The 12337-nt window shown below is 41.1% G+C and overlaps 1 protein-coding gene across 1 annotated transcript in view; it reads right to left on the bottom strand.

Annotated features, from left to right (window-relative positions):
* Positions 1-7975, bottom strand: part of LOC138357298 (uncharacterized) — a 46849-nt gene extending 38874 nt beyond the window's left edge. The window contains exon 1 of the mRNA XM_069313980.1: positions 7691-7975. Within this exon, the coding sequence (XP_069170081.1) occupies positions 7691-7895 (205 nt within the window). The 5' untranslated portion in view covers positions 7896-7975. The remainder of the gene's footprint in view (positions 1-7690) is intronic.
* Positions 7976-12337: the final 4362 nt, after the last annotated feature.

Genomic DNA, 12337 nt, shown 5'->3' with positions numbered 1-12337 from the left:
TAACTTTAGAGTTAGCAAAAATAAAATTAGAGGAGCAAAGACTCAAAACCGAGGAGGCTAGAATTAGAGCGAATGCCACTGGACCTCCACCTGCCGGGGATTCAAACCCCAGGCATTATGAGAAAAAGCATATTTGCCTGAATTTTCCGAGTCAGACCCTGAAAGGTTTTTCAACCATTTTCAGAGATTGGCCATGTCCATGAACTGGCCAAAGGAAGAGTGGGTGAAAATCCTACAGGGAAGACTTAGGGGTAAAGCACAAGATATTTTTATAAACATGCCTGACGACGAGTGTTTTGAATATGTATTCAAACCCATATGGCTCCTCCCAACATAATCCTTTTGCTGTTATTACACTAATACACACATTATATATAAGTATCTACATTTGTGTTCACCATAGAGAACCACTGACCTGGTATGGTGAACGCAAACAATAACAGGTGGCCACACAGTCAGTAAACGATGCTGTCTCCCTCCGTCTCTCAGCATCACTCCTCACACAGCGCTAATTATTACAACAATCCTGCTATTATCACAACCCTGGTTATTTATATCACAGTCATTGGTCATCTGTAATATTGTCATCGCTAAATAATAACAATTATATATTTATTTTGACATTTTTCGGCGATGCTGTGGTCACAAGCTGAACATCAATGCTGTTCGCTCATGCTGCGTGCGCCGGCCTTGGTTGCTCCAACAGTACTGTGCCTCTCACACCTGAGAATATTGCCCACGATTTTTTTTTAAAATGGCATCTGTTTACAAGAGCCCTGAGGAAGCTACTGTGAACCCCGTGTAGCCGCGGGCCATTTGAATCAGGCCTGGCACCCTATGGCGTATATATACGCCATGCGCACCATGGGACATGTTACTCAGGGCGTATATATACGCCATGCGCAGTTTAAGGGTTAATGGAGCATTTTATAGATATTATGCCAGAGAATGTTTCACAGTACATTAAAGGAAGGATAGAGTTAAATTCTAAAATAGGGGATTTGGCCAAGTTGGCAGAAAACTACCAATTGGCGGGCAAAAGGCCCAATAAAAATAATTATACCCCACAGAGTAGCAAAACTTATACCCACAGCCAGTCCAGACCAGCTCATTCTAACCCTTTACCTAATGCACCTTCTGTTTCAGACATAACTAACCCTGTTAAAGTGTCTAGCCCCACGGCACCTAAGGGTGAACCAAAGGGTAATTCTGTTAGTAATGTCTCTTCTCCCCGACGTTTTTGTGGTCACTGTAATCGTCCAAACCACACTATTAGCCGTTGTTGGCAACTGTACCCGGAAAAAAGACCCAATGCTCTGGTTGTGACACAGGGCTTGAGGCCTTCGGAAGGGTTAGGGAGTAAGACCTCCAACCCACAGTGGTTGGACTTGCTTACCCCATTCTTATCGAAAGGGAGACTACTTTTGTCTGAGGGTTCTTCCTGGAAGGACGTGGTGATCTTCTGAGACACCGGTGCCATCCAGACTTTAATTTTAGAGAGTGCGTTGCAAGGTGCCAACACTCTCGACACTGGAGAGGTGGTACTGGTCGAGGGTGTCACTAGTGATACTCGAGCAGTACCCCTCCATAAGGTTACCCTGGAATCTGATTTCCACAAGGGTGTTTGTACAGTCGGAGTCACTTCATACCTACCTTTCCCTAATGTTGATGTAATAGTTGGTAATGATTTAGCAGGGGATAAGGTAGGGGACTCCAGACTGCCTATTATGTTGCCTACCCCTAAGGTTTGCCTGGATCCACCCGCCGCAGAGGATAATGTTGTGTACCCTGCGTGCGCGGTGACCAGGTCTATGGTACTTAAATGTAAGGGCAGCCCTGTGCTTGCCAAGGTGGTAAATCCCGAGGACACAAGGAACTTTCCGAGTGGTGAAAACCAAGTGGACCTCGCGGACACATTCATGGCCCGACTCGATGACGTGGCCGAGGACATTGTGGAGAGCCTGCCACCGCCATCTACCGAGAGTAGGGGGGAGGTGGAGAACACTGTTGAGCCTCGGCCAATAGCATCTGACTAAGGCCTAGATGCCTCCTTGAGTGAGTTACAGAAAGCTGACCCCACTCTTGCAGATTGTCATGAGACAGCTGTCTCTATGGAGGAAATTGTAGACGCAGCAACTGGGTACTACTACAATGATCGGATTTTGATGAGAAAATGGAGACCCCAGAGTGCTCCCTTGTCAAATGCGTGGGAGGTAGTCCACCAGGTTATGTTGCCGACCTGCTATAGAGAAAGAGTTTTGGCAGCTGCTCATGATGATCCTATGGGGGGACATCAAGGTATAAATATTACGTATCACAAAATTTTAAAGTATTTTTTCTGGCCCAAGCTGAAAAGCGATGTGGCAAAATTTTGTAATGCGTGTATTGTTTGTCAACTGGTTGGGAAACCAAACCAGACTCCACCTAAAGCTCCTCTAAAGCCTATTGTCGTGCCAGAGGAACCATTTTCTCATGTGGTAATGGACTGTGTTGGACCATTACCTAGAACTAAGTCTGGTAATATTTACCTAATCACAATGATGTGTATCACTACTCGTTACCCAGAGGCTTTTGCTGTAAGGAACATCCGAGCAAATACTGTTGTTGCTCGTATGTTGCAATTTTTTTCCACTTTTGGACTGCCTCGGGTCGTGCAAACTGATAATGGTACTAATTTTAAGTCTGATATTTTTGAGCAATTTTGTAAGGAACATGGAATAACTCATAAGGTTTCCAGCCCATACCATCCAGAGAGTCAGGGGGTAATTGAACGTTTCCATCTAACTCTGAAGCAGATGTTGAAGACATCGTGCGAGAGTTCCCACACCTTCTGGGATGAGAATTTACCGTATGTTTTGTTTGCGGCTAGAGAGGGATTACAAAGTTCACTGGGTTGTTCTCCTTTTGAGTTAGTCTTTGGCCATAAAGTTCATGGACCCTTGCAAATGTTACAGGTGAATCTGTTAGGGAACGTAACGTTAACCAAAGGTTCGGCTTTCTTTGCGCAACACCACCATAGACTCAAGGACTGCAAGGCGGCTGCATTAAAGTATCTTGGCAAGGCCCAAGAAAAGATGAAAGAACGTAACGATGCTAAATCTAAGTTACGGGTTTTTCAGCCTGGCGACCCTGTCCTGGTATTAAAGCCTCGAATAGGGAACACTATGTCCCACAAGTACGAAGGCCCCTACATTGTGACAGAAAAGACTGGGGACCTCACGTACAAAGTGAGGCACTCTGACAAACGTAACCAGGTAATGCTCATACATGTAAACCGACTGAAGAAGTTCCAGGGCCCCAGGCCCATTGCACTAACCAATGTTTCCATTTCCAGTGAGAGAGGGGATGATTGTTCTGGGGACCCAACTAATCTCATTTTCAATAATTCTAGTTCTGTGAATGCTGTGGAGGAGGGACTGTCCCATTTGCAGATGGCCCAACGTGAAGAGGTGCAGTCGTTGATTGATGAATTCTCCAGTCTGTTCGGGGAGGTCCCGACCCAGACTGATGCCATTTGCCATGATGTCGAGTTGACGGACTACACTCCCATTCGCCTTCAACCCTATCGGATGAGTCCAGAAAAGAAGGCCATCGTACGGAAGGAGGTCGACTTCTTGCTCCAGCACGGCCTCATCCGGCCGAGCCAGGGTTCTTGGTGCTCGCCCTGCCTTTTGGTCCCCAAACCAGACGGCTCCTGGCGATTATGCACAGACTATCGGCAGCTCAACAAGGTGACCATTGTGGATGCCTATCCGCTGCCCGTCCTCGAGGACTGCATCGACGAGCTGGGAAATGCCAAGTACGTCTCGAAATTTGACCTCTCGAGGGGGTATTATCAAATCCCACTCACTGAACATGCTAAACAACTAACTGCGTTCGTGACACCCGAGGGTGTTTTTGAGTATCAAGTGTTACCGTTCGGCTTGCGTAATGCTCCTGCCACGTTCCAGAGACTCATGAATTCTCTACTCGCTAAGGTGCCAAATTGTCGGGCGTATTTAGATGATATCGTGCTGTTTGACAGTAATTGGGCTGACCACATAGCTAGGTTACGCCAGTTGTTTGCAATCTTGAAAAGGGCAAATCTTACCTTAAATGCTAGAAAGTGTCATTTTGGCCAAGGCACAGTGACGTACCTCGGTTATGAAGTGGGCCAAGGAAAAGTGTTACCTCGGCAAGATAAAATCAGTGCCATTCTGGAGTATCCAGTACTAAAGTCTAAAAAGGACGTTCAAAGATTTATCGGTATGTGTGCGTACTATCGACGTTTTTGTCAGAACTTTTCCAGTGTTGCCACTCCTCTCACAGACTTGTTGCGGAAAGCCGTTAAATTTAAGTGGTCATCAGACTGTGCAGAGGCATTTAAAAATTTGAAATTGATCTTAGCTTCCGCCCCAGTGCTTGCTAGTCCAAGGTTCGACCGACCGTTTAAAATTCATGTTGACGCGTCTGACTCGGGTGCTGGTGCAGTGTTGTTGCAAACTGGGGATGATCAGGTAGAACACCCAGTATATTATTACTCTGTGAAATTCGACAAGGCGCAACGAAATTATTCAGTGGTAGAAAAAGAGGCGTTGGCGCTAGTGTTAACATGTAAAAAGTTCGAAGTTTACCTCACAGGTAATATAGTGGAAGTGTACACGGACCATAACCCACTAGTCTTCCTGACTCAGATGAAGGGTAAGAATAAACGCATCCTCAGGTGGGCGTTGTACCTACAGGACTTCAATCTTTCCATTACCCACCTACCGGGCAGACTCAACGTGATAGCCGACGCTCTGTCCCGGTTGCCTGAATAACATTCATCTGAGCCACAGAAAGCCATTTAGCAACTGTCATGCTTTAGTTATTTTTTTTTAGGTTCTCCTGTGACATTAAATATTCCGTGTCCAATTTATTTACTTCCCTGTTCTTTTATTTTTTTGTGTATGTTTTTTTTTTCTTTCAGAGAACTCCTTTGTATTTTTCTTGCAGAGAAATTGTTGTTTTTGATTGATTTTTTGGTTGTCATATGGTTTTTCTTTTTATTCTCTGTATACTCTTACAAAAAAATATGACTACTATTCTAGTAGTCACATTTTTTTTTCTCTGAAGGGGGGAGGAGTGTTATGACCCTGGGTTCTCCAGTGGAAACCAGAGGTCAAAACTTGAGCTATTAAACTTTCTGGTAGTACAGTTGAGTGCATCACGAACGGCAATTGTTTGTATCTTCCCTGCCAGACGTAAGACTATTATTGTTTCTCAAAGAGCATTTAAAGACTGAGCTGGGGGTTGATTATTAAATAATAACATAGGCACCAACTTTGCTTACTAATACTTTCTAATCATTTGTAAAGTAACAATACGTTGCATAGGGGAAGATCTTTAATGTGCTTAGCTGCACGATCAATTAGGCTCCTTCCGGCACCACCACATGAGAGGCCTAGCTGGTCGCTAGGAGGTTCTTCTCTGGCTGGCGTTCGTGCGGACGAGACCTACTCTGTGGCTGCACCCCTAATCTCTTCCCTTCTCCTCTTACTTATTTCCCTTACCCTAAGTTCCTGTACCATTAAGTTAAGTATTGTATGGTGTTAAGTGTACCTACTCTGGTAGTAACGATTGGTGAGACCTGGGGGTAGTAGTTGCCAGTGTTTTGGGTAACCCTAAGTGTTGTGTTTTGTATTAGGGTACCACGTGGTGTCTCTACCCTAAGCTGCATCCAGCTTCAGGGCTTATCCAGTAGTACTTTACCCTAGCTTGTTATTAGTGTAAACCTTGTATCCTGCCTATGTGGACCAAGGCTTTTAACGTAAGATAGTGTGGTAAAGTTATTATTATTATTGTTATTGGTGTGAGTGTATATGGGGGGTTGTTAAGGGGTTAATAAATAAGTACATGAATTACAGAGTATCCCTTCTTCCAGTGTGGGAGTGCATTGATCAACCCTTAGACTAACATATATGGTCTAGTAGGAAGTTATTACTACTGTGGATAGTTTATTTTGGGGGCCGGGCCTTTTAGCTCTCCCATATTTGATACTCTTGTCTTCTAACTACCCTTACCCCTTAATAGTACCAGTTCCCCCATAGAAGCCCACACACCATTATTTATAACACGAACCGTCTCCAGGAATGGATTAAATTCTTAAATCGAGGTACCCCTGTAATATATATAAATGATTTAGATTCAGGTTTGAGTAGCAACATTTGCAAATTTGCCGATGATACAAAAATCGGGAGGGAAATAAATACGGAAAAAGACTATCACATCAAGGCGATCTAAACAAGGTTTTGAAATGGTCAAAAGATTGGCAGATGCAGTTTAATGTTGACAAATGAAAGGTTTTAAGTCTAGGTAATTACAATAGAGTTACAAGGTACAAGCTAGATTGGGCTGAGACTGCAAAGTCGGATTGCGAAAGGGATTTGGGAGTTATGATTAGTAAGAATTTAAAACCAAAAAATCAATGCATAAATGTTCGTATTAAGGCAAATAGGACACTGGGATTTATTAATGGAAGTGTTAGTAACAAGACACCTGGTGTTGTTATCAGCTATACCTTGCTCTGGTAGGCCCCATTTAGATTATGCAGTTCAGTTTTGGTCGCCATATTATAGCATGGATATAAATTCACTTGAACGTTTTCAGCGTAGGTTGACAAGTTAATCCCCAAAATTAGAAACCTATCATATGCAGAAAGATTAACAAATCTTAAATTGCATTCACTGGAAAGGCAAAGAGTTAGGGGTGACATGATATAGGTATACAAGTGGATGAATGGTCATAACAAAGATATTAATAGGGCATTAAAGGTATCAACACAAGACAGAACAAGAACCAATGGGAATAAACTGGGTAAGTTTAGATTTCGGAGAAAGACCTGAGTAAATACTGCTTCGGTAACAAGGTTGTTGAATTGTGGAACCAGTTGTCACGTGGCGTGGTGGTGAAGTCCCTTGATTTTTTCAAGCGCGGGTTGAACATGTATGAGTGGGATTGGGTGGTTATAAATAGGAGCTGCCTCGTATGGGCCAATAGGCCTTCTGCAGTTACCTTTATTCTTATGTTCTTATTTAACAAATAGAGCGAAAGACAGCATCATGGACAAGGTTAGGCTAGGTAAGGCTCGGTCACTCATGATATATTTCCTGTATTGACATTGGAAAAATGTTGGCTTTCAGTTATGCCACAGTCATTAGTTGTTGATCACATTATTTCATATATTTTTCCTATTCTCTCCTTCACAATGATCGTTCCATTCCTAGTGTAGCAATGATTGATAACACCAGGCTTTTGTTTGCTACCTTGATGCAGTCTGTGGAGGAGGGATCCACGCTGCTTAGTAAAGCACTCTTTTTACATAAACTTTGTTTTTTGACCTACCGCTGATCGGATGAGGTCATACTTTACAGCAAGATTTGCGAGTTTGATGATCATTCACCCAGTACTATGGGGAATTTTTATTTTTACCCGAGGTGGCCTCAACGAGAACAGGAAATTGGCGGCTTGTCGAAGGTCCCCCATTTGCCTTTATGATCCTCTACAGGTGGATTCTAAAAACCTAACAGTTTTGGCAGTTACGACTTCGGTAGGTAAGCGGTTTTAGGATAATAACCCTGTGAGCAAAAATGCATTTCTTGTTCTCAGTCCTACATGTTAACTTTGATCTTTGAATTAATTAGGTCACGGGTTACATTAGAGAAGTTCTCACCTTGTTCGTCTGGTGGATCAGCAGAGCTAGTGTTGAGAGAGTTGTGCACTTCTTGTTGGTCTGTATCATCTACAGAGGCCGCCTGCTGCATCTGGAGGGCAGTTATTAGTTTCAATTTTTTGGTTAGCTGTCTTCTTTCTCGTATTCGTACGGCAAGTAACATACTTTCCGTCTTCTTTTCAGTTTTCTTCGACACGTAAGGCATCGTCAATACGAACGATGAAACACAAGAAACGAAACCACGGTATATTCACGACACGTTACACTCTAACCACCAGTTCAAGAAGCGTGGGCTCTGCGGGCAGTGTTGTACACAATACAGTTGCCAGATCTGAATTGCTGAAAGTAGCGATGTGAAGCGCTAAGAGTAGCGACTTTGTTATAAAATGGCCCAATATTTTGTTTAGTGGCTGATATGGTTTTCAGAGTAATATATTTTATTACATGAAGTAACACCATACGATTTTATTCATTTTATTACCTTTATCACTGCACTTATTTAATAAAATCATCTACGTCCACTAATTACTTGATGATATAATGTTGCACGATATAAATGTTTGATGATATAAATGCACTACTCTCAGCACTGGATACGGAACTGTCGTTTATTATTTTAACAGAAACCTGGCTAAGTAAATCAACTTAGCTGGTTATAGAGCCATTCACAACTGTAGGCTTAACAAAAAAGGTGGCACTGCTATTATACAATACAATACAATACAATACAATTTTATTTAGGTAAGGTACATACATACAATAAATATTTACAAGGATTGTTTAACTTATAGGTATAGCTAGTACATACAATGCCTAAAGCCACTATTACGCAAAGCGTTTCGGGCATGATAAACTTAAATGACAAGCTTAATACTAATTGAGCATAATGAGTAGAATGAAAACAAGAAATGAAAACATAGATGAAAAAGCAGCACAAATACAATTATGTCGACAAACAGCGCTCTTTAAAGAAAAAAACAGACATTGGTTGACAATAGAAGGGTAAGGTAGGTTACAGGGAATTTATTAGGTATAGCTTCGCTTTTAACTTAAACTGGTTGAGAGAGGTACAGTCTTTAACATGGTTGGGAAGGTCATTCCACATTCTGGGCCCCTTGATTTGTAGAGCATTTCTGGTTTGATTAAGTCGTACTCTAGGAATATCAAAACTGTATTTATTTCTGGTGTGATGCTCATGGGTTCTGATACAACCTTCTATGAAGCTTTTGAGATCAGGATTGGCATTATAGTTTAGCGTTTTATATATGTATAATACACATGAGAGAATGTGCAGTGACTTAATGTCTAACATATTCAGAGATTTAAGTAGGGGTACCGAGTGATGTCTGGGGCCAGAATTGGATATTGTCCTAATAGCAGCTTTGTGTTGAGTAATTAGAGGACGTAAGTGATTTTGGGTAGTAGAGCCCCAAGCACAAATACCATAGTTGAGATATGGATAGATAAGGGAGTAATAGAGAGTCACCAGGGCAGGGCGTGGTACATAATATCTGATCTTAGAAAGAATGCCCACAGTTTTTGAAACTTTTTGTGATATGTTTAGAATGTGTCCCTGGAAATTAAGCTTGTGGTCAATGAGAATGCCAAGGAATTTGCCATCTAATTTGTTACAAATTTGGGTATTGTTTATTTTGAGATTTATTTGATTAGAGGATTTATTGCCAAACAGAATATAAAAGGTTTTGTCAATGTTAAGGGAGAGTTTGTTGGCAGTTAGCCACAGATGGACTTTATTTAGCTCAGTATTTACTGTGGCATTTAGAGCAAGGGGATCAGGACTGGAGTAAATGAAGGTTGTGTCGTCAGCAAATAGAATTGGTTTGAGGTGTTGGGAGGCATTTGGAAGGTCATTAATGTAGATCAGAAAGAGGAGAGGGCCAAGTATGCTGCCCTGGGGAACACCAATGTTGATGGGTAGGGTGGGAGAAATTGTATTATTCACAGAAACACATTGGAGCCTGTCAGTAAGGTAGGATTTGAGGTATTGTAGGGAGTGTCCTCTGACACCATAATGATGTAATTTAAGAAGAAGGTTTTGGTGGTTGACAGTATCGAAAGCTTTACGCAGGTCCACAAATAACCCAACAGGGAACTCATTTTTATCAAGAGCTGTATGAATCGAGTTAAGCATACTAATAAGTGCATAGTTAGTGCTTTTTTTGGGCCTGAAGCCATATTGGCAAGGGCTAAGTATATTGAGTTTGGCTAGATATGAGTAAAGCTGCTTATAGATTAGTTTTTCAAAATTTTTTGACAAGTTTGGCAGGATTGATATAGGTCTGTAGTTGTTAACATCTGTGAGATCACCACATTTGTGGACAGGCGTTACTCTCGCTTTTTTTAGAATATCTGGAAAGGTTTGGAGTTCAAGTGACTTGTTGAAGAGCAAAGCAATAGCAGGGGCTAAAGATCTGGAGGCTTTTTTGTAGATTAAAGTTGGTATCTCCTCAAGGGCACCAGACTTGGTTTTAAGGGAAAGGATTATCTCATTGACGTCAGTGGAATTAATAGGCTTTAGGTACAGAGACTGTGGATAGTTCCCTGTAAGATAGTCCTTAATGTCAGTACTGGAAGATGGAATATCATTAGCAAGGGATGAACCAATGGAAGAGAAGAACCTATTGAACTCAATAGCAGAATCAGAGGCTGAAAGCTGACCATCGTTATTAGACAGGAGAGTCGGTTTGTTATTTAAAGATTTCTTTGATCCCAATATTTGTGAAATTGTTCTCCAAGTTTGTTTAATGTTACTCTTTATTTGGGTAAATTTATCTTCGTAGTATTTAGTTTTGGCTCGTCTAATTATCTTAGATAGCAATAATGAGTAATTCTTTGAGAATTCTTTGGAGACAATTCCTAACCTATATTTCTTCTCAAGATCATGTTTTTTATTAATAGATTTAAGTATTCCCTTTGTAAGCCAGGGATTGTTAAGCCTTTTGGTTGTGACTTGTTTTGTAAGCATAGGACAGTGGGTATTATAAAGGCTAAGAGTTTTTTGAAGAAAAGATTGAACTGCTAGGTTGATGTCCTCTATGGTACTTAGCTCGGACTCCCAGTTGACATTATCAGTAGCAGTTATAAAATTGTCTATAGCAGTTTCATTGTGTAGTCTAAAACGTATCTCTCTTGACTCAAGAGGTGGTTTGCTAATGTTAGTTAAGAGAAATGTGGGGTAATGGTCTGTAGTGCTATCGGTGATTATACCTGAAGTAAACGGAGAGGTTATGTTTGTCCAGATGTGATCTAGAGTCGTGGCAGTGCTATCAGTGATTCTAGTAGGTCTAGTGATTAAGGGTATGAGGAAGCAGGAATTCATACAGTTGAGGAAGCTAACAGCAGTAGGGTGTTCTGGCTCGCAGAGGTCAATATTAAAGTCCCCTGCGATAATTAGGTGGTTTTTGTTCAGTCTGTTATCAAGTATTAGATTTCTAAGGTTTGAGTTGAATTTGGACACATCAGTGTTAGGAATTCTATAAACTGCACCCACAGACAGGATAGACTCGGCACCCTTGACTCTGAAGCTGGCAAAGATATACTCCCCATAGCAGTCTCTAGTTCTAATTTCTTTTAAGCATGTTAGTTCTTGGTGGTAGTAAAGAGCAGTGCCACCACCTCTCTGAAGTTGACGACAGTTGTGAATTGCTGAGTAGTTAGGCATGTTAAAGAGTTGAGTAGTATCCTCTTTCAACCATGTTTCAGTAAGTATAATAAAAGAGAATTTGTTGTCAATAGCTTCAATCAAGGCACTAACATCATCGAAGTGTTTACCTAGGGATCTAACGTTCAAATTGATTACAGAGATATTGTGATTATGAGTTAATACATTGTTTACATCATGTGCTGCAAAATATCTGCAATTTAGATCATTAAAGTGATTATTGTCATAGATAGTGGATAAGAGGTTAAGTTCTGGGTCTATACTTGACTGCATAAAAAAAGCTGATATACATATAGACACACATCACAAACAAGTACCAACGATGCAATTATTAGTCTCCTTGATATAATTTACTCAGCCCTTGACAAAAATGAGTTTCCAATTGGACTCTTCATTGACCTGAGAAAGGCCTTTGATACTGTTAATCACGATTACCTCTTATGTAAACTCCATCATTATGGAATCCGAGGCCATGCACTGGACTATATCCAATCCTATCTTAGTGATAGACACCAATGTGTAGCCATCAATAATATAATCTCTCCCATTCTACCAATAACCGTTGGAGTGCCACAGGGCAGCATCTTGGGACCCCTACTATTTCTTATATACATTAATGATCTGCCTAATGTCTCTAACATTCTGAAACCTATTTTGTTTGCTGATGATACTACCCTCATTTACTCCAACCCCAACCCACATACACTAAATGATGTTGTTAATAATGAACTAAAAAAAGTCCACTTATGGATGTCAACCAACAAACTAACACTTAACATAGAAAAGACCTACTACATCCTATTTGGAAGCAAATCTACAAATGCAATTCAGCTTCAGATTGACAATGTAAACATTAGCAATAAAAATGATGGAAAGTTTCTTGGCATATTCCTAGACAAGAGACTCAACTTCAGTACCCACATATAACACATAACTAAGAAAGTCTCTAAAACAGTTGGTATACT

Source organism: Procambarus clarkii, chromosome 77, assembly GCF_040958095.1.
Source record: "Procambarus clarkii isolate CNS0578487 chromosome 77, FALCON_Pclarkii_2.0, whole genome shotgun sequence".
Lineage (NCBI taxonomy): Eukaryota > Metazoa > Arthropoda > Malacostraca > Decapoda > Cambaridae > Procambarus > Procambarus clarkii.
This window is presented reverse-complemented; position numbering and strand designations above follow the sequence as displayed.